At 48.8% G+C, this 20,904-nt stretch overlaps 2 protein-coding genes across 4 annotated transcripts; both read right to left on the reverse strand.

Annotated features, from left to right (window-relative positions):
* Positions 1-4: 4 nt before the first annotated feature.
* On the reverse strand, positions 5-6,279 carry LOC120310228 (zinc finger protein 93-like). Its single transcript, XM_039348419.1, has 5 exons — positions 4,672-6,279; positions 4,347-4,473; positions 4,147-4,199; positions 3,365-3,491; positions 5-2,156 (listed from the first exon to the last, which is right to left on the reverse strand). The coding sequence occupies exons 1-5, from the start codon at positions 6,172-6,174 to the stop codon at positions 529-531; spliced, it is 3,438 nt and encodes a 1,145-aa protein (XP_039204353.1). The 5' UTR covers positions 6,175-6,279; the 3' UTR covers positions 5-528.
* A 5,879-nt stretch (positions 6,280-12,158) lies between these two features.
* On the reverse strand, positions 12,159-20,761 carry LOC120310232 (zinc finger protein OZF-like). Of its 3 annotated transcripts, none has more exons than XM_039348431.1 (5): positions 20,267-20,761; positions 19,939-20,072; positions 18,430-18,512; positions 17,486-17,612; positions 12,159-14,406 (listed from the first exon to the last, which is right to left on the reverse strand). In XM_039348431.1, exons 2-5 carry the CDS (start codon positions 19,979-19,981, stop codon positions 13,271-13,273), a joined length of 1,389 nt encoding a protein of 462 aa, XP_039204365.1. In that variant the 5' UTR covers positions 19,982-20,072; positions 20,267-20,761; the 3' UTR covers positions 12,159-13,270. The 3 variants fall into 3 exon arrangements, with proteins under 3 accessions (XP_039204365.1, XP_039204364.1, XP_039204363.1); XM_039348430.1 differs by adding an exon at positions 18,639-18,769 and having other exon boundaries at positions 12,159-14,403; positions 19,939-20,761; XM_039348429.1 differs by adding an exon at positions 18,639-18,769 and having other exon boundaries at positions 19,939-20,761.
* Positions 20,762-20,904: the final 143 nt, after the last annotated feature.

Consider the following 20,904-nt stretch of genomic DNA (forward strand, 5'->3'; position numbering starts at 1 on the left):
TGCAGTGACTAGCTTAACAACTGTGGCAAAAAAATGTTGTAAAATTGAGCACAACTCATTTAACAACTTCCTTGCTTGGCAATGGAAATTCTGATCCCAATTGTGGTCATAAATTGAGGATTACTTGAATTCTATATGCTGGTGTCAAAACATCTGAGACTGTGAACATCATAAAGCATAAACTAAAGCACAGTATTCTTTTTGGTGCAACAGTGTTGGCACATTAGTATGACAAAAGCCCATTCAACTTATGTAAAACTACCTACCCCCTATTGTTAGAAATCTTCCCCCAGTAAACTAATTCTTTCTTGTGGCTGTTGGTTTCAGGTCTTGGCAAAAATCGGGCTTAAGGCAGCAAGGAGTTCGTACCAAGACAAGGTATGCATAAAAGAACCAGGCAAGTCTAGTCTAGAGAAGCTGCCTGCTTCACTGGGACTCTCCCTGGAGTTCACACGTTTATACAGTTTTTCTTCTGTCTGAATCCTTCATATGAAGCAAGGGTGCTGCTCTTGCTGAAAATCCATTCATTCATATGGCTTCTTTCCCCATGTGGATCCTTTTATGGGAAGCGAGTTCGCTGCTCCTCTTGAAGGCCTTCCCACATTCCATGCATTGATAAGATTTCTCTCCTGTATGGATGTTTTTATGGGAAATGAGGTGGCTGCTTTGACGGAAGCTTTTTCCGCATTCCGCACACTTGAATGGTTTTTCCCCCGTGTGGATTCTCTTATGGCAGGAAAGCTGGCTGTTCCTTCTGAAGCTCTTTCCACATTTCATACATTTATACGGTCTCTCGCCCAAGTGGATCTTTTTATGGGAAGTAAGTTCACTACTTTCCCCGAAACTCTTCCCACAATCTACGCATTTATATGGATTCTCATCCGAGTGAGTCCTTTTGTGGGAAGTAAGCTGAGAACTCCAAGAGAAGCTTTTTCCACACTCCATACATATGTATGGTCTCTCCCTTGGGTGGATTTTTCTATGAGAAGTGAGCTCACTGCTGCTCCCAAAGGCCTTTCCACATTCCAAACATTTGTGCAATTCTTGCAATGTGTGGATCCTTTTATGGCAAGAAAGCTCACGACTGCCTCTGAAGCTCTTCCCACACTCTATGCATTTATATGGCTTCTCTCCTGTGTGGATCATTTTATGCGAAGCAAGCTGATAGCTCCAGAAGAAGTCCTTCCCACATTCCATACATTTGTACAGTTTCTCTCCCGAGTGGAGTCTTTTATGATAAGCAAGCTGGCTGTTCCTCCTGAAAGTTCTCCCACATTCTATGCATTTATACGGTTTTTCTCCCGTATGGACCCTCCTGTGGGAGGTCAGTTCACTGCTTCCTCTGAAACCCCTCCCACACTCCATGCATTTATAAGGCTTCTCCCCGGTGTGGATCCTTCTGTGGGAAGTCAGTTCACTGCTCCTCCTGAAGCTCTTCCCACACTCAGGGCATTTATAGGGTTTCTCCCCTGTGTGGATCATTTTGTGGGAAGTAAGCTGATAGCTCCACAGGAAGTTCTTTCCACACTCCATGCATTTGTACGGTTTTTCTCCCGCATGGAGTCTTTTATGATAAGCAAGCTGACTGTTCCTCCTGAAGCTCCTCCCACACTCAGAGCACTTATAAAGTTTTTCCCCCGTGTGCATCCTTTTATGGCAAGTCAGGTCATTGCTCCAGCTGAAGCTTTTCCCACACTCCAGGCATTTATAGGGTTTCTCTCCCGTATGGATCCTCCTATGGGAAGTAACCTGGCTGCTGCTCCTGAAGTTCTTCCCACACTCTCTACATTTGTAGGGTTTCTCCCCCATGTTGATTCTATCACGCAATGAAAGAATGAAAGTCCAACTGTAACTTTTTTCATCTTCCCTGTCCTGATCCTCCTCTTCTTTAGCGTGGCTTTGATCATGTTCCTTTAAATCTAAATTTTCTCCAAATGTTTTCACACTTTTCCCAAAACACTTTGTCCTTTTTCCTTTAGGGATGTGCGGGGCTGCTTCATCTTGAATTTCATTGCACTGAAAAATGGAATACTTTCTGCTCCCATCCTTTGACTGGTTTCTCTCATGATTTTTTAGTTCAGTTTGGTCTCTTCTTTCTTTGCGTCTGAGAGCTTCTAGTATTTGCCTATAGCCCACATTCTCTTGCCCAACAGCATCTTCAGAGAAAAAGAAAATAAGTGTGTTTAAACTAAAAGAAGGAAATAAATCACCAAAACATATGACATGATTGAGGATCTCAACCCCCCCAAATACTGCAAAAACCTCTGTAGTATTTTTATAGGCTATTCTGACCAACATGAAACAATCTGACTTAAAGCTTATCAAATTGAGTGACCTGATGCAGATTCCTGACAGTGTTATAATATTGTATAAAATTGCATGGGATATAAATTTATATTTTATGGATAGTAAAAACAATTTTAAAAGCCATTCATTCTAGACCAGCGGTTCCCAACCAGGGGTGTTCGCACCTCCTGGGGGTGCAAGACGATATTCCAGGGTGTACAAAAACTTGGGTTTTCAAAATTATAGTATATATGCATAATTCATTGCCGTTATTTCGAACTTTTGTAAGGGGTGCGAGAATATATCAGAAGCATTCGAGGGGTGCAGGGTACAGAAAAGGTTGGGAGCCGCTGTTCTAGACCAATACTGCACAGTGGATTAATATAATATTTGCCTCTTGCTATCCATGATTTTCTCTTTATTCTGCACTACATACATTTTCCCACACATTCAAGTTCTTGGTTTCAAATAGAAAAAAAACCCTAAAACCCTAACTCAATGCATGTTTACAAGACAAACAAAGTACTGGTCACTATGGGGGTGTCAAATTGGATTTTACTTTCATTACAAAAAAACCACTTTCCTAGGAAAACTAAAACTTTCAACTCAGCCATAAAACACCAAAAAGACCAAGGAATGTTTTATCAACCAAGAAAAGATCCTGAGAGGCAAGTAGAGCTCTGCACAGCAGAAAATAGTAATGCCCTAGGAAGAAAGTATCCCTTTGATCTATTAAAAACACTATATAATCCAGCCCTATAACGTCATAGTTACATCTGACTTCACTAGGCATATAATTTGCTATATCCAGCTTGCTCTGTCCAATCACAAGGATTAATTTGAATTAGTCAACAAAGGACACTGTGGTCCCCATACCCCTTTATAGGCCCATTTCTGCCTTCAGCACTGTCCCTCAACCACTCTGTGCTTCAGTGTAAGGTGTCTTGGAACCAGCAGAGGAGAATTTTTGTAGAATGGATCTTCTCCCTCTCCCACATATAAAGTGTGGTTGGGTTTATGCCAAAGAGCTGGTTTCATGTGACCACAAAATGCCTTTTCTACATGCCTGTGCCCTTACCTAGAGAGGCTACATTCCTCAAGTTCTCCCTCATGACTTCCCCATGGAGGGCTTTTTGACGGGGATCCAACTGAATCCACTCTTCCTTGGAGAAACACACAGCCACCTCCTCAAAGGATACAAGACCCTGGAAAAGGGAAAGAAAAAAAACTTTTCTCCATTAGTAGTCCAGGAAGGCTTTACAACTCATACCCTTTGTTCAACAAATTCCCCCAAGATTTCGTACAAATTATCATCTAAGAGAAAAGAATATATGTAGCTCAGTGTTGAGCTGAGCTTGGTGGTTTGCTAGCAGACATTTTATTACCTGACTAGACAACATCATCAACACAAGTGAGTCTGAGGTTTTCTCTCTGTTTTTATATAGTAGCTTGCCCTGCCAGTGTTAGATGGCGGAGAGGGTTGGTTTTCTCTTTTATAGTTTCTGGATTAGAATATTGTTTTCTGATTTTTTTTGTCTGGTATGATTTATTTATTAACCCAAATTATATATCTTTAGTATTAAAGTGAATCTGGGTAGTTTACAGATAACAAACTATGCAATCTATACAAAAAAGACAAGATTAAAGAATTTAAAAAGATGGAGGGAAAATCCTCCAGCCACCCTCCAGGGTGATGTACTACTCTTGGATCCCTGTGCCAGTTGACAAGAGCATGACTTGAAAGAGATCTCCTAACCAATTCTGCCACGTTCCATTTCAGGCTGCTTAAAGAGCAGTAACGCTGTTGAATCCCAGAGGGAAAGAGGAGTCCAAATGATCCCTTAAATGTTTCTCTCCTACCTGAACTGGAGGTTCAGCCACTCTTTCAGTTCCACCAGGAAAAGGTGACAATCCTAAAAACAACATGGGCATAATTTAATTTTCTGCATGGGACCTACATAGTGCTAGACTTTTAAAATATTACGTGAAGGACTCAGACACCACGAGACCAACAAGACATTTCTTGAGACTGTCAGGTCCCTTGGAAGGGCTCCCTTTACCTCCTGAAGTGTCCCAACTTGGATCTTCTTGGGGGATGTCCCTGAAAGGCAGCTCTTGAGAGGCATCTGGCAGATCCTTCCTCCCTTTAGGATGTCTGGGGATGGCCTCCAGAAATGGCTTTTGCACCTGAAATACCAGGAGGATCGAAAAGAGAAATAAGGTTTCAGCTAAAATCTCTCAACTTTGCAGAACCGTTGACTCTTGATGAAGATGGAACAATGGAGCAAGTGCCCCAAATACATATTCTGGGGGGAAAAAATGGAGAAAATGCTCAATTCAAAGATACTCTCGATTAATGCATAGCTTCAGAGGATGTCCCCTCACCTGCAACTCTTCCTGATGTTTCTTCTCCGCCTGGCTCAGCAGAAAGCCTTCAGCCAGGGCCACTGCCTGGGCGCTGGTCTCTGCTCCACACTCCTGCACCCAGCTGGCCATCTCTGTAGGCAGCACGGCCAGCAGCTGCTCCAGGATCACCAGGTCCAGCATCTGAGCCTTGGTCTTCTTCTCCGGCTGCAGCCAATCCCGGCAGAGCTTGTGGAGGCGGCTGCACATCTCCCGCGGGCTCTTGCCCCACAGGTCCAAGGGCAGGAGGCCCACCTTCTCCCTGGTGGTTTCCCGCAAGGCATCCCGCAGCTCCTCCACCTTCTCCCAGAGGGCCTCCTTTAGAGAGGAGTTCTGCAGAGCGCTCCTCAGGGCATCCACCTGGTCCAGCATCTCCTCCGCCTGCTTCAGTGTGTCCGACCAGAAGGCCAGGGCCTGCGTCTCCAGGGCCGCTGCCTTCTCCCACAGGAGATGCGCCTCCTTCACCGGTGCCTCCTGCCCAACCCTCCGCAGGGCTGCCTCACCCTGCCCCAAGGGGACCTGCCGGAGGGTCTGGCGCAGGGCTTCAGCTTCTCTCCGGGCCGCCTCGGCCTCCTCCAGCGGTCCAGCCCACAGGCCCTTCTCCAGGCAGGCCACCTCCCAGCAGTCAGTCTTCCGCAGCAGTGCCTCTGCCTTCTCCAGCAGCGGCTGCAGCTCCTCCAGCGGCACCTCCTGCAGGCCAGTCCTCAACTCCTCCAGCTCCCTCCGCAGCGCCTCCGCGCTCTCGGCCCAACCTTCCTCCTCCAGCACCTCCCGCAGGGCTAGCAGCTGCCGGACCCGAGCGCGCCCTTCCTTCCGCACCGCCAAGCCCAGCTCCCGAAGGCTCTCCCACAGCCGGTCGTCCAGGAACGCCGCCAGGGCCGTCTCCAGCTTCCGCGCCGCCCATATCGGCCGCCCCCGGCCCTCGGCCGCCTCCAGCTCGGTCACCACGCTCAGTAGCGCCTCCCGCAGAGCTGCCACCTTCCCCACCGAAGTAGTCCTGGCTGCGGCTGCTGGCTCGGAAGGCATCGGCGGCGGGCCCAATGGCTCTTTGTCTTCGCTCGGCGCTTTCTCCTCCTCCTTCGCCCGGGCCGGCGGCGCCGCAGCAGATCCCTCGCCGCCCGCGGCAGACGCGGCCGCTCTCCCCGCACCGCCGCCGGGCTTCCTCCGCCGGGCCCGCCGGGCCGCCTCGCGCTCGCCGCGCGCCTGGAACCAGCGGAGCAACGCCATCTCCAGCCTTAGGAAGCCCTGGAGCCGTTGCTGCTCCGCCTCCGAGAGCGCCGCGTCCCGGGCCAGCAGGGTCTCCCTGCCCCGCCGGGCCTCGCTCAGCTGCGCCCGGAACCGCTGCAGGTTGGGCTGGCCCAGGTTGATCTCCCAGCGCCAGCGCGCCCGCACCGGCTCCGATACCCGCTGCGCCAGCAGGGCCTCCACCTCCGCCAGCCGCTCCGTGGAAACCTCCTCCGCTACCGCCAATCCCGGAGCCGCCATCGCCGCCGCCGTTGCGCGCTCCCGCTCCCAACTCCGGCCACAAGAGGGCGCGCGCGGCTACCCCGCTGCCGACGGGGAAGACGGAGCGGAGCAGCCTTTAAGTCCCACCCCTCCGCCGACGCCCGCGCGCTGCCTTCCGCCTCCAACCCCCCCCCACACACACAACCGCTTTCTGGGACTTCAACTCCCAGAATTCCTCCGTCAGTCATTCAACGTCTTCTCGCTCCGCCTCCCAAGTCTTCGGAAAGCGCCAACACGCGAATAAGGGGCCTCTCGCGGTCCCCGGCGCCGGGATCCTTTTATGCCCACCTTCCCCCAATGAAGGCTACGCGAGAATCTTCTATCCCTCTCGGCGGTCAAAAAAATCAAGATGGTGGCTGGCAAGTTGCCATTTTGGCTTTCCTCATCTCAGCCCAGCCTGGGAAACAGACTAATAAAAGTAATAATTTGAACATTATTATTCAGACTCTTTGCTTCTTCCGCGCTCCTGGGCGCCTAGGTCAATTTTCGGGAAAACTTTAACTCACGAAAGAGTTGAATATTATTCTGACTGCCCTTCTTGGGCCTCCGTTTGAAGTAATCTCTCACTATTATATTGCTGAGATAAAAACTGGCAGGTAAACCTCTCGGCGGTTAAAAAAACTCAAGATGGCACCTTTTTAGATTTTGGCCCAGCCTCAGAAACTGACTAATAAAGAGGTAACCTACAATAAAAACTCCTTTGTCCAAATGGTTCCTGCCTCACCCCTAGTTGCCCTCCGGTTTTTTTAATTCTGAGCACCTGGGTCAATTTTCGGGCCAATTTTACTTCACCAAAGAATTCAATTATTCTTCCTCCCCTCCTCAGGCCTTCGTTTCAGGTAATCTCTATTATATTGCTGAGGTAACCTGAGGTAAAGAAAACAGCAGGGAACCTTATAGAGACAATATTACGCAGGAGAAAACCCGAACAACCAAAGACCTACATACAAACACCCGCGAAAACCTCAGAAAACAAATATGGCATTATATATACAGCGCATATGCCACATGAGGTAACTTTAAATCAGTGGTTCTCAACCTTTTTATACGGCGACCCCGGTCATAAGCAGGCGGTGCGCATGCGCGGCGGTGCCCCTGCGCGGCACGCATGCGTGGCGGCCCCCCTGTGCGGCACTCATGCGCGGCGGCGCCCCCTGCGCGGCAGCACCCATGTGCCGCCCCCTAGGTTAATAAACCTTCCCATCTCACTGGCCTCTGCCCTGCCCTGCACCAGCATATATAGAGGGAGGAGGAGCCTACTTGTGCTGCAATGATTGGCAGCTCCCCAACCCTATCGCTACCTGAGGAAGACAGCATCTAAGACAGTGGTTCTCAACCTGTGGGTGACAACCCCATTTGGAGTCGAACACCATTTCACGGGGGTCGCCAAACGCAGTCCGCCATTTTTTTCCCCTTTTCCTTAGCTGTGCTACTCCCTTTTATTCTACTGGCTTTTGAAAGCCAATAGAATAGACTCTCTTGAACAGAGTCTAATTCTATTGGCTTTCCAAAGCCAATAGGAATGGTCCAGGCTGTCTCTGCCCTGCTGAGCCCGCCAAAAGTCCCATTCTGCAAACGGTGCTGCAAGTTGTCTGCAGCGAAGGCGAGCTGTCTGGAAGTTTCCACCCCTCCCTGCTGAGCAACTACTAAAAATGTAAGTAAAAGAGGGCCAGGGGTGGGAGGTGGGAGGCCGGCAGGCTCAGGGAGGGTTGCTGGCATGCGTGGGGCCTGCGGGTGCCTTACCTCCCTTGGGCTGAGCCAGCTGGTGGCCCAGCTGGTGGTCGGCCTGCTTCATCTCTGCCGCTTGCCAGCTACGCCTCAGCTGGCGCAGGGGGCGGCACCACGCATGCACGGCGCTCCCGGGCAGGGAATGTCTTCGACTTACGACCGGTTGGGTAGTATTCGACTTACGGCCGGTTGGGTAGTCCTCGACTTACGACCGGTTGGGGGTCGCGGCATTAAAAAGGTTGAGAACCACTGGTCTAAGACAATATTCTCTGCCTGAGCGACTTCAAGATGGGTGGTGTTCTGTTTCTTGCATTGGTAGGCATTGAAAATGAGACAGGAGTAATGAACAGGTATTTCTTTATTTCAGCTAAACAGAACTCAAACCAAGATGGCTCCGCCCCTATTTATACATTCAGCAAGGGGCGGTGTCAGCCAATGAATGCAACGTATTTTCCTGCTTAAATACATACTAACTAACTTCTAGACAGCCTGTCTGGGTTAGCAGGCGACTGGCCTGCTAATGGTTTCAGTGCAGCTCCATGCACCTGTTCCTCAGTTCAAACTCAATACATAACAGGTGGACTCTGACTCCCATGTTTGATCAGGGAATTCTGGGAGTCCCGTAATGCCTCAGTCAGCCATGCCAGTTGGGGTCCCATAATTCCCCAGTCAGCCATGGGCATTGGAGTCCAACCCATGCTTAAAGCCTCTCAGGTGGGGAAAGCCATTTCTCGACCTCTTCCAGGAGGCAGGGCCTGGAGTGACCAAGTTAATGCAGATTTTGCCTGATCAGGAGGAAAGACTGCTGAACCCCCAAGATCAACTGTAACTATTGCAACCAATTCTACGTGAGAAAAACATCACATCAGTTAAAAACCAGGATCCATGAACACCAGCTGGCAGTCAAATGTCATGATCCCAAATCCTTAATCTCTACCCACACTGACCCCCAACAGCATCAGTTCGATTGGAGCAACACCAAAACCATCAGCCACATTACCACCTGGTACGCTAGGGAGTTCATCGAAACCTGGCACTCCACAAGCAATTCCATCAACAGACACATCAACCTACAAAACTGCCTACTAAGTCCGCAGAATCCAAATCAACCGCACAGCCAACCAGAGACAGCATCAACCCTCAACCATCCCACGCAAGCCTCCTCCCCACCACTAGCAGTTCACTGTCCAAACACCCTGACCTGAAGTAACCTCCCCATCACAAGACCCATCACAAGTCTCTCGTTGACGACTCATACCTGACCCATCACAAGACCCTCACTTGACACACCCATACCTGAAGCCCTTATAAACAGAAGAGCACTGACACAGACATCCCCTAAACTCTGCTGAAGATGTATCCTAGCCTGGTAATGAAATGGTCGAAAACCAACCCACAAGCTTGAAGAATGAACCTTCACCCCCGAACCCCCAAAAGTTGTTGAATGGGGAAGCAGAATCCCAAAGTGAGGTCCCTTTGCAGGACATGGAAGATGGAGGGAGGGCCTGCCTCTGTTGCAGAGCCAAAGGCACTTCTTGAAAGGCACTTATTCAATATGCCTCAATTTTGTCGACTCTAAACAACCAGGCGTCCCCTCGAGCAGGGCAGTGTAAAAACCCTGGAAATGGAAAAATAAATGAGAGTTCCTGCATATTCAGTTTCCTCCTATTGAAAGTTTGCAAGCATGCCCAGGGATGCTAAATCCATCCTGATCCTGCAAGAACCACAAGGCTAAAAGAGATAATTTCATAAAAGAAAAACAATGACTGTGTTGGTTTATTTTAAATATTTGAGGGGAACTGAACTTGGCTGTGCTCTCAAAAGATCAACACAATTTGAAGCTGTCCTTGTTTTCCAGATGTGCCTTCTTTCCAACAAACCCATCAGTACTTTCATCAATCTTGTGATAACCCTTTTGGGCTGACACAATTCTTGGTACAATGACACAATACAACACATTATAACATTGGCTGGTTTAAAGAGCTGTCGGAGCCAGACAGGATGGATTTATTCCCATAGCTCCCAAGGGAAGAACAGTGGATGGAAGATATGTAGGAGATATCCAAATAAGGAGCTGCATCACAAGGGGCTTCCAAGCCCTGAATGGACAGCCATTTGGACCAGCGGGTGGACCCTTGCAGCTCTCAGTGTCCATGAGGTCCTAAGACCTCCGGGGACCCTTGCAGCTCTCAGTGTCCATGAGGTCCTAAGGTCCAGGCTGCAGTCGGATCATGCAGCTTTGCATCCCTGATGGAAACAATGGAGGATGAAAATTTGGCAAGCAGCAAAAACAAAACAAATGTATTTTTGCACATGATCACAGGAATAGAACAATTAATTCATGAGTGCTGTGGAAAAAAGAGATGGGGAAGAAAATGAGAATACAACGGTATCTTGGTACTAGACTGCTTTCAAACTCATTGAATTTGATACTCAACACATTTTGATGTGAAAATGTAGTCTCAGTACTTGTTGTTTGTTTGGTACTTCATGTGCAAGCTAGAACTTGTCAATGACAATTACCTCATGACTCGCTAGCCTTTTTGTTGAAAACAAAAAGTTATGCTCTAATTTATTTTATTTATTTTGGAAAATTTATATAGCTGTCTACTCACTCATGGCGACTCTAAATAGGTTACAGAGAATAAAAACACAATGTAGAGGGAATAATCATGTGGTTTGTTTGGTATTCATTGTTTTTAGTATTTGTCATATTTCCCAGAACCAAATGATGAGTACCGAGTACTGTATACAGAAACTTTGAAATAAATAAATAACATTTTTGAGAAAATGTGCAAGCAAATGGTGGGACCCCTCCCGAGGCAGACCCTCACAGGAGGGGTGGTTGATGAGCAGGGCCCAGGTGGAGAGAGATCAGGGAGGAAAAAACCATGAAGGAGCAGGGATTTCTCAAACGGGGCTGAGGTTCACCGAGGGGCTGCAAAAGAAAGCTTCCACCCTGCTGTTAGCAGGATGTACTCCCAATTTGTAATGGTTGATTCAGGGCTTAATTGAGACTGGCAGACGCCTTCTTTGTGGGACACTTCACAAAAATTCAAGAGATTTTCATCGTACCCTTTCCCATGAACCAATTTTGTTTAAAGACCTACAAGTACAATTTGTCAGTCAGGTACAACCAGATTCCTCCTGATTTTTTACATCCATCAAGTATCCCAGTTTGTCTTCTCCAGTGCTTGATTTAAGTGTTGTGATGTTGGTAGGCAGAAGACAGCTGGTGTCATTTTGCCAGAACTTGTATTAAGTGTGGGGGGGGAGGGGAATCAGGAAAGACAGCCCACAGATTTGGAGTTCCCCCACTCTTTCCCCCAACAACATCTTCCATCAAGGCTATGAACAGCATTGGTGGCACAGTGCTTAGAACACAGTATTGGAGGCTACTTCTGCTGACTGCCAGCTGCCAGCAGTTCAGCAGTTCAAATCTCACTGGCTCAAGGTTGACTCAGCCTTCCATCCTTCCGAGGTCACGCTCCAGGTAGTCCTTGACTTACAACTGTTTGTTTAGTGACTGACCAGAGAGAGAGAGAGGGAGAGAGAGAGAGAAGAAAGGGAAAAAAGAGACAGAGAGACAGAGAAAGAAAGGAAAGAAAGCGAGAGACAAAGAAAGGAAAGAAAGAAAAAGAGATAAAGAAAAAGAGACAGAGAGGGAGAGGGAGAAAAGAGAGAAAGAGAGGGAGAAAGAAAGACAGAGAGACCAGAGAAAGAAAGAAAGAAAGAAAAAGAAAGAGACAAAAAGAGACAGAGAAAAACAGGAGAGAGAGACAGAAAGACAAAGAAAGAGACAGAGAAAGAAAATAAAAGAAAAGAAAAGAAAGAAGGAAGGAAGGAAGGAAAGAAAGGAATTACTGTGCTCAGCCGGCACGCTACTTTTCAAATATGTAAATATAATATAAGAAAATTAATAAAAAACTTGGAAAAAATATTTTTACAGTAATAGCAAAATCGATACTTGCAGCGACGTCACAGGGATTGGTGGATATGCAGAGCGGCAAAATATTTACATCAGTCAATGCCCACGTTCACACGTGAAGTCTCAGAAGTTGCTAATTCACATTATTAGCAATTTTACAGAATGTTCGCTACTGCAAATAAGAAGAATCGACTATAATTAACTCGGTTTGGGGAGGTCCATGGTTTTGACACCAGCATGGAGTTGTTGTGAGGAAAGGATCAGTTCTGTTTGGAAGAATATTACAAAAAAGAACTGAAAATGCCCATTTTGCGAATGTAATTGTTTATTATACAAAATGTTTACGGCTGGAAAAACTCCACATAAAAACAAACAAACGGTTAATCAGAATGATTAGGAGCAATTGCAGCTGTACTGCTTTTTAGCGTGATCTTCAATTGGGAGAGGAAGACTCGAACCCAGGATCACCCAGTGAATTCCACCATGGAGCATTCCAGCATGGAAAAAGGGACGAATATCCCTGATCTCCAACTCTGGAAATGGATTCCCACCCTGGTGGTCTGGTCTCTCCCTGAGTTCATCTGGGGGACTCCGGGTGTGGCGCTGAGTCCTCAAGACGAGAAGCTTGACAGAACGCCAACCCTTGCATCGAGGCTATCATGTCAGGATCTGCATATTGTGCTGTCCCAAAAAATATCTGCCTAGTTCACATAGTGGGAAGACACCACTTTTTTTCCACTTTTGCTCACAAGTGGAAGATGGGGGCCTGATCCAGAGAGGCAAAGTACTTGCTCTGTGTTTGCACTTCCTGGCTTTGCAATTTCCTTTCCCCTTAACTGGAGGCTTCATTGATCTCCAGGACAGAGATATGACCTCCATTATCTGACCCAAGTACAGGCGGATCTTGACTTACGGCCACAATTTGGACCAGAATTTTCTGTACTAAGCAAGGCAGTTGTTACGTGCCAATTGTACAACCTCTTGTGTTGTCAACCTGCCTTGCAGATTTTGTGACTTCCTTTGGCCATTTCACATTATTTTTTAAGTCTGCATTTTTGGCCTTTCTACAGTTTATAATTGCATTGATACCAATTGTGAGTGTTGCACGCCACCCTGAGTGATATAGATACCCAGTACATGTGAGAAAGGGAGGGAATTAGAATATATGAGAGTACTTGATCTCTCCAGCATGAATCTTCTTACATCTACAGCTGAGTTGAAAGAACCACGCTCAGCACTGCTGTCAGCCAAGCGTGCCAGGACTGTAAGCACAGAATTAAGGCACAAATGATCAGTCAGTCAGAATAGAGCTGGAAGGGACCTTTGAGGTCTTCTAGTCTAACCCCCTGCTCTAACTGGCAAGAGATTTTTAAAAAGGAGAAATTGTCAAACCAAAGACTAATGGAGCAATAATAACTGTCATTTGATCTGAGAAATTGTGACATACTGATCTCCATGTGCGAATTCTTGGCAGGGAAGCAGGACCAGGACTCCGTCAGATGCCACCTCAACACTCCAGGACATGAAGGGTCCTCGTTCCTTCCCGTGAGTGTCTGGATGCCTCCGTGGCTTCCGTTTGTTACAGAACCTCTTTGACCACTGCGAGGACGGAGGCGGTGTTGGTCCACTGTGGAGCTTTTGGTGTCTCACCAGGTTCCTCTTCTGGCTGAAGGTCTTCCCACACTTAGTACAAGAGAAGGGCTTTTCCGCTGTGTGCCTCCTCTGGTGCCGCGGAAGGTGCTGCTTGTCGTAAAAGCTCTTTCCGCACTCAGAGCAGCCGTAGGGTTTCTCCCCCATGTGGATCCTCCGATGGGAGGTGAGGTTGGAGCTGCGGTGGAAGCTTTTCCCACACTCGGGACAGCAAAAGAGCCTCTCGCCTGTGTGGATCCCCTCGTGAGAAGTCATCTGCGAGCGCCGGATGAAGGTCTTGCCGCAGGTCAGGCACTTGTGTGGTTTGTCCTTGGAGTGGATCAGCTGGTGGAGGTTGAAGCCTGACTTGTCACAGAAGCCCTTGTTGCAGATGGGGCAGAGGAAAGGCTTCTCACCTGTGTGCTTCCTCCGGTGGCAGGTCAGGTTGGTGCTCCGGTTGAAGTGCTTCCCACACTCGGGGCAGCGGAAGGGCTTCTCCCCTGTGTGGATCCTCCGGTGCGAGGCAAGGTAGGCCAGCTGACGGAAGCTCTTCCCACACTCCCAGCACTGGTGCGGTCGCTCGCCTGTGTGGATACTCCGGTGGGACAACAGGTGTGAGCTCTGACGGAAGCTCTTCCCACACTCTGGGCACCAGTGCTGCTTCTGCTCTGTCCGACCTGGCCAGAGTTCCACTTGGTTGGGGACACTCTTCCTGCCATTTCTTTGCTGCAATGGTGCTTTCTGAGGACTGTCCCCCAGGGAGAGCGGTTCCTTCGGCTTCTCATTTGGGTTTCCCCTCGGCTCCTTGGCTTCTTTCTGCTTTCTCCATGACTCCTTCATCCCAGGATGGCTGGGGACCACCGGTGACATCCTGCACCTGCTGACATTGCTGTTGTTGCTGCTGCCCCCTTTCCCTTCATCTCCTGCTGGCAGATAGAAAGTGAAAGTGAAAGTGAGAGAAATAGAAATATAGAATTATAGAAATATAGAAATAGAAACCTGGTCAGAAGGCAAACCTAACAGATCTCAGATCAGCTGTTAATGCCATGTTTCTCTGGCCCTGCTTCCACATTCCTCCCTCTATCTGCAGCACCTCTGTCCTCGACTTAGGATCATAACTGGGCCCAACATTTCTGTTCCTAAGCAAGACAATTGTTAAGTGAGTTGAGGTTTGTTCCATTTTATGACCTTTCTTGCCACAATTAAGTGAATCACTGCAGTTGTGAAGTGAATAACACGGTTATTAAGTGAATCAGGCTTCCCCATGGACTTGCCTGTCAGACGGTCACAAAAAGGGCATCACATGACCGTGAGACACTGTAGCTGTCAGAAATACCTGCCAGTTGTCCAGCGTCCAAATTTTGATCCTATGACTATGGAGATGCTGCAACGGTTGTGTGAAAAACGGTCATAAGTCCCCTTTTTTCAGTTGTAACTTTGAATGGTCACTAAATAAATGGTTGTAAATCAAGGACTATGTATCCATAAACAAGAGGGGCTCAGTTTGGAAGTTGGAAATGGGCAGTGTTAAGATATTTAAATTAATAGCTGGAACAGTAAAGTGGATAAAGGGCCAGGACACACAGTTGTAGTTGATTAGTTGGAGAGTGTGGGCTCCTGTCTGAGGCAATTTGTGCTATGATTGGTTGCTGCATGAGAAGGGGGAGTTTCCCTTTTTCCCCACCTTTTTTTTCTTCTGTCTGCTGTTCTGTGATTTACCTCAGGATGTAGGGATGCGCCTGACTATCTTGTCTGCTGTAAATGTAGATATTAAATATGTTTATTTCTATAAAACTACCATATATGCCGGCATATAAGGCGACCCGGCGTATAAGATGACCCCTGTCTTCGGCGCCGAGTCGCATGCCTAGAAAGTCATATGCTGGAAACTACCATTATTTCCAGCGTATAAGACAACTCGACGTATAAGACGACCCCCGACTTCGGCGCCGATTTTAACACTTGCGAAAGTCGTCTTATACGCCGGAAAGTACGGTACAAATTTGTGTCCGTGTCTCTGACTTCATTTGGACACCAAATGGGGTGCCATTCCCTGACAGGCAGATTATGCCGTCAGCCCTTTTCTTGCCTCTGGTGTAGATTCATTCATTCATTCATTCTATCTGTCTGTCGGCCATCTTGTCTAGAGGCGAGTTTTGAATCAAAACAGTTAAAAATCTGATTGAGAGCAGAGGTGGGCCATCCGCAGCCTGAATGCACCCTCTCCCCTGCCCTCCCCGAGTCCCTGCAGACTTTTTCACATTTGAGGGATGAGAATCCAGACCTCGCAGTGCCGCACTTCTCTCCCAGACAAACGATGATTTGTGGCTAGTTGTCTCAATCAAATGACACATATAGTGTACAAATGATACACTTCATGTGACTATTACAATGACACCATAACTTTCTCCTTCCAGGCACAAAGCAACACAGAGTAACAACCCAACCTCGAAAGAGTGCAGAGAAGAGTGACAAAGATGATCAGGGGCTAAAATGGTTATTGGAATTGGGTATGTCTAGTCTGATGAAGAGAAGGACCAGCGGTGACATGATAGCAGTCTTCCAATATCTCAGGGATTGCCACAAAGAAGAGGGAGTCAACCTGTTCTCCAAAGCCCCTTGCCGCAGGACAAGAAGCAACAGATGGAAACTAATCAAGGAGAGAAGCAACCTAGAACTAAGGAGAAATTTCCTGACAGTGAGAACAATTAACCAGTGGAACAACCTGCCTCCAGAAGTTGTGAATCCTCCAACACGACGTTTTTAAGAAGAGACTGGACAACCATTTGTCTGAAATGGTATAGGGTTTCCTGCCTAAGCAGGGGGTTGGACTAGATGACCTCTAAGGTCCCTTCTAACTCTATTCTATTCTTGCACAAGAGTTGCTATGTTAAAATATTATTCAGATAATTACAAATGCACCGCAGCAACCCAGAACACCAGAAAAAGGACACAGACTGCCATTTCCCAGCAAAATGGATATAACCACACAACTTTATCACAAAGTGCCCGCCCACTCAACCAACCACAGCACATCCAATACTAGCTATGAAAAGAGTAACATTGTCAAAAGTATCTCTGGAACAGCCAACAGATGTTACAACCACACAGCATCAAAGTAGCACACCGAGGACTCCACGGTTCAACCCTGAGCTACCGAGATTCTCTTCTGTCGGAGCTTATGACATCATTGTGGAAAATTCTTACAAATATAGGAGTCCTCAATGTAAAACAGTTCATTTAGTAGCCATTTGAAGTTATGACGGCACTGACCATTTTTCACACTTACGACCATTGCAGCATCCGTGATCAAATTGCAGGTCACGTGATTAAAATTGCAGGCACTTGGCAACTGACTCACAGTTATGACCATTGCAGTATCCTGGGATCATGTGGTTCCCTTTTGCGACCTCCTGACAGGCTAAGTCCATGGGGGCAGGAGCCACATTCACTTAACAACCGTATTACTAATTTAACAACTGCAGTTATTTACTTAATAACCATGTCAGGAAAGGTCGTAAAATGGGGCAAAACTCACTTAACAAATGTCTCACTTAACAACAGAAATTTTGGGCTCAGTTTTGGAACTGAGAACTCTCTCGGTACGAAGGAAAAATTGTGTTCTCCCACGTGGAAGGGTGGATCCGGGAATTGCATCCGGGTACAAACAGACGTTCCTCAGAAACCACTGTTTCTCCTAGATGGAGTCAGGGTTGCCTTGACCCTCAACCTCAGCCTAAGGAGACCCCGAGGAGGCCTAAAAAGATCAGCCTGGATCAGACGGAAGGCCTCCTGGAACCCCCAGCCACGAAGGAATGGAGCACGAAATGCAGGAAGCATCTCGGCAGGAGAGACATTTTCTGTCCCCCAGCTGCAACCTCCATTTCTAGCTGGAAGATTTGCTGCCTCTCTTGGGGGTCCAAGCACAAGAGGTGCCAAAGGCTTGCAATCCAGGTTCTCACCCATCCCTAAATTCTGGCGCCCTGAACCGAGAAGAGGCCTTACCGAAGAACGCCACGTTGCGCGAGTTCTCCAGCATGACTTCTCGGTGGAGAGCTTTCTGGCCAGCGGCCAAGAGGGCCCACTCCTCATTGGTGAAATACACGGCCACCTCCTCAAAGGACACGGGGCTCTGGAAAAAGGAGATGCCTCGGTTGGGGTCTTTCATGTGGGACAGGCCGTCTGGGATTTAAGGGTGAGGCTGTCCAGGCCTTTCTCACTTCCAGCCCTGGTACTCCATGTTCTCTGTTCTCTTTGGCCTCGCAAGTGGGTGATGCACATGGCGCTGGGGGGGGGCATCATCACCTCTTCTACACACCTGTAGGGCTTTTGAGGATGCTTGGGATCCCCTCTGGATCTGTCTCCAGCAACGCCACTTGATCCAGAATGGTGGCTGTGGAGGATGACTAGCCCCTCCCCCACCCCATCCCGTGGACGATGAAAGCAGGGCCAGGTGACATCATGACGGGAGGAGGAGTCATGTCAGTTCGTGGGGAAGGTCCCACACAAGGTGACCCCCAAAAGTCCTGGCTGGTGTTTCCTTTCATCATGGATCATCAGAAGTCACATATTCCAGCTGCCCCTTTCTCTTTTTATATTTTAAGAGATTTTATCGATGCACTATTTATTGTTTAATTTATTCCATTACTTCGGTTGCTCAGCAGATTACTCCAAGCTGCCTGGAGTCCCTGAGAATGAGCTGGGCAGTCAAATAAATTTTCTTAAAATTAAATCAATAAATTTTATATTTGGGGAGTCTGAAAAAAAAGCAGGGCCGGAAAAACACGGAAAGAACTTTAAACCTGAGTCTGCCTCAACCCAGCAAGTCGCCCAAGAGGGAGATTTTGTCCAGAAGCCTCTCAGTGAAGGAAGAGGGGATGCTCCAGAGCCCCCAAAACATGTCAGAAGTCTCTATGTCGTCCTCCCCCCCCCCCGACCTTTGCTCCTACCTGAACTGAAGGTGCAGCTGCTGTTTCTGTCCCTTCTGGATGGAGAAACATTTCAGCCACTTCCAGGCCCATGGCTGCGTTGCCTGCAAGGGGGAGAACCAGGCAGGCCTTGAAGAAGTGGGGGAGATGAGGCCCTCAAGAAACACCCTGAGGAGGAGAAGGAGGGCATTCTGCAGCTCTTCAATTCATGCTCAGGATCCTTTGCTTACCCAATGGGGGGGGGGTCCAGCAGAGGTTCCTCGTGTTTGATGCCCACCAAGAGAGGCTTCCTGCGGGGGTGGGAGAGATCCTTCTCCAAGGGGGAGGAATCAGTGGCAGCCTCCAGGAATGACTCAGAGCCCTGAAAGAAGAAAGAAAGAAAGAAAGAAAGAAAGAAAGAAAGAAAGAAAGAAAGAAAGAAAGAAAGAAAGAAAGAAAGAAAGGAAGGAAGGAAGGAAGGAAGGAAGGAAGGAAGGAAGGAAGGAAGGAAGGAAGGAAGGAAAAGAAAGAAAAAAGAAAGAGAAAGAAAGAAAGAAGGAAAGAGGAAGGAAGGAAGGGAAGAAAGAAAAGAAAAGAAAGAAAAAAGAAAGAGAAAGAAAGAAAGAGGAAGGAAGGAAGGAAGGATGGAAGGAAGGAAAGGAAGAAAGGAAGGAAGGAAGAGAAAGAGGGAGGGAGGAAAGAAAGAAAAGAAAGAAAGGAAGGAAGGAAAGGAAGAAAGAAAAGAAAAGAAAAAAGAAAGAAAGAAAGAAAGAAAGAAAGAGAAAGAAAGAAAAGAAGGATGGATGGAAGGAAGGAAAGGAAGGAAGAGAAAGGGAGGGAGGGAGGAAAGAAAGAAAGGAAGTATGGAAGGAAGGAAGGAAGGAAGGAAGGAAGGAAGGAAGGAAGGAAGGAAGGAAGGAAGGAAGGAAAAGAAGAATGAAAAGAAAAAGAAAGGAAGGAAGGAAGGGAAGAAAGAAAAGAAAAGAAAGAAAAAAGAGAAAGAAAGAAAGAAAGAAAGAAAGAAAGAGGAAGGAAGGGAAGAAAGAAAAAAGAAAGAGAGAAAGAGAAAGAGGAAGGAAGGAAGGATGGAAGGAAGGAAAGGAAGAAAGAAAGGAAGAGAAAGAGGGAGGGAGGAAAGAAAGGAAAGAAAGAAAGGAAGAAAGAAAAGAAAAGAAAGAAAAAGGAAAGAAAGAAAGAAAGAAAGAGGAAGGAAGGATGGATGGAAGGAAAGAAGGAAAGGAAGAAAGAAAGGAAGGAAGAGAAAGGGAGGGAGGGAGGAAAGAAAGAAAGGAAGTGTGGAAGGAAGGAAGGAAAATAAGAAAGAAAAGAAAGGGAAGGAAGGAAGGAAAGAGAAAGGGAGGGAAGGAGGGAGGGAAGGAAGAAAGAAAGAAAAAGAAAAAAGAGACTTTGGACAAGTAGTTCAGGGAAAGTCAAAGGTCACGCTGGTCCCCCATCTCATCTGGGAGCAGCCTTGCTCCTCTTAAACTATACTTTAGGCCTTGTTACAGTGGGCCATTTCTTCAGCAAACCAGGATCCAAACCAGGTCTCACCTGCTCCAACAGCACCAGGTCCAGCATCTGCGCCTTGCTGCATCTCTCCAGCTGCTGCCACCCATGGGCCCGGCTGTGCAGGCGGCAGTTGCCCGGCTCCCGTGGCCCCGTGGCCTCCCGGTGGCAGAAGTCCCCTAAGCGGTGATCCACGATGTGTGGGTGGCTTGCCTTGCCATCCAGGCTCTTTTTCCGGAGGCCTTTTTCCCAGAATCCCCCACCCTGGTGGGCCCAGGGGCCCCTGTCCATTTCCTCCTCACCGGGGTGCTGGCCCCCCATCCCAGGGGCCCCTTCCTCCGCCTGACCCTGGAGACCCTTCCCACAAGCAGACCTCGATCCAGCCAACGTCGCACGCCGTGCCGTGGGGAGGGGGCTTCGCTTCCTTGCTGGATCGCGGGACGGCGGGAGCCCGGCGAGCCCCAAAGCCGAGCGCGGACGGGCCTTGGCCGGGGAGGGGGCTTCCCCTTCGAGCGCCCGGAGAGCGAGGGGAGCGGCTGAGCTGCTCCCCGGCCGCTCCCGCTTCTCCCCCCCCCCGCAGGCGCCCCTCCCGGGGTCCTCCGTCGCCCCCGGGCCTCCGCTCGGCCGGCCGATGGGGAGGGGGCGCGGGCCGACCCCCGACTTCCCCGCTTCCTAGCCCTTCCGCGGCGCTTCCCTCCCTGCTCCCGGGGGGAGCGGATAGGGGGTCGCGGACCCGGGCCGGGGGGTCCTGCGGGCTCGGGCACCGGCAGTGGCAGTCCGGCCTGCGGAGCAGGCAGACGGGGTGGCTGGGAGGGTCTCGGACGGAGCTCTTCCAGACCCTCCCCGCCTCCCCCGCGCAGTCCAGGGACCCCCGCCCCCTCTTCTGCGGCCGAGCAGGAAGCGCCCGGCCGGGCTTGGCTCCTCCTCCGGGGCCGGCCCTGCAGAGCAACGGAGGAGCCGGACGGAGCGCGAGGGTCCCAACCGGAGGGAGGAAAGGACGCGGGGAGAAGA

Source organism: Crotalus tigris, unplaced genomic scaffold (assembly GCF_016545835.1).
Source record: "Crotalus tigris isolate CLP2741 ecotype Arizona unplaced genomic scaffold, ASM1654583v1 scf7180000018154.1287802725:315790, whole genome shotgun sequence".
Classification (NCBI taxonomy): Eukaryota; Metazoa; Chordata; class Lepidosauria; order Squamata; family Viperidae; genus Crotalus; species Crotalus tigris.

Coding starts and splice junctions, on each gene's coding strand:
- LOC120310228 (XM_039348419.1), bottom strand. CDS start 6,174: ATGGCGGCTCCGGGATTGGCGGTAGCGGAGGAGGTTTCCACGGAGCGG. Junction 4,200..4,346: donor AAGTTGGGACACTTCAGGAG/GTAAAGGGAGCC, acceptor TGTTGTTTTTAG/GATTGTCACCTTTTCCTGGT. Junction 3,492..4,146: donor TGGCTGAACCTCCAGTTCAG/GTAGGAGAGAAA, acceptor TCCCTTTTCCAG/GGTCTTGTATCCTTTGAGGA.
- LOC120310232 (XM_039348429.1), bottom strand. CDS start 20,003: ATGGGTGGCAGCAGCTGGAGAGATGCAGCAAGGCGCAGATGCTGGACC. Junction 18,770..19,938: donor ACCTGGTGCTGTTGGAGCAG/GTGAGACCTGGT, acceptor TTCTTCTTTCAG/GGCTCTGAGTCATTCCTGGA. Junction 14,407..17,485: donor GCGCAACGTGGCGTTCTTCG/GTAAGGCCTCTT, acceptor TCTATCTGCCAG/CAGGAGATGAAGGGAAAGGG.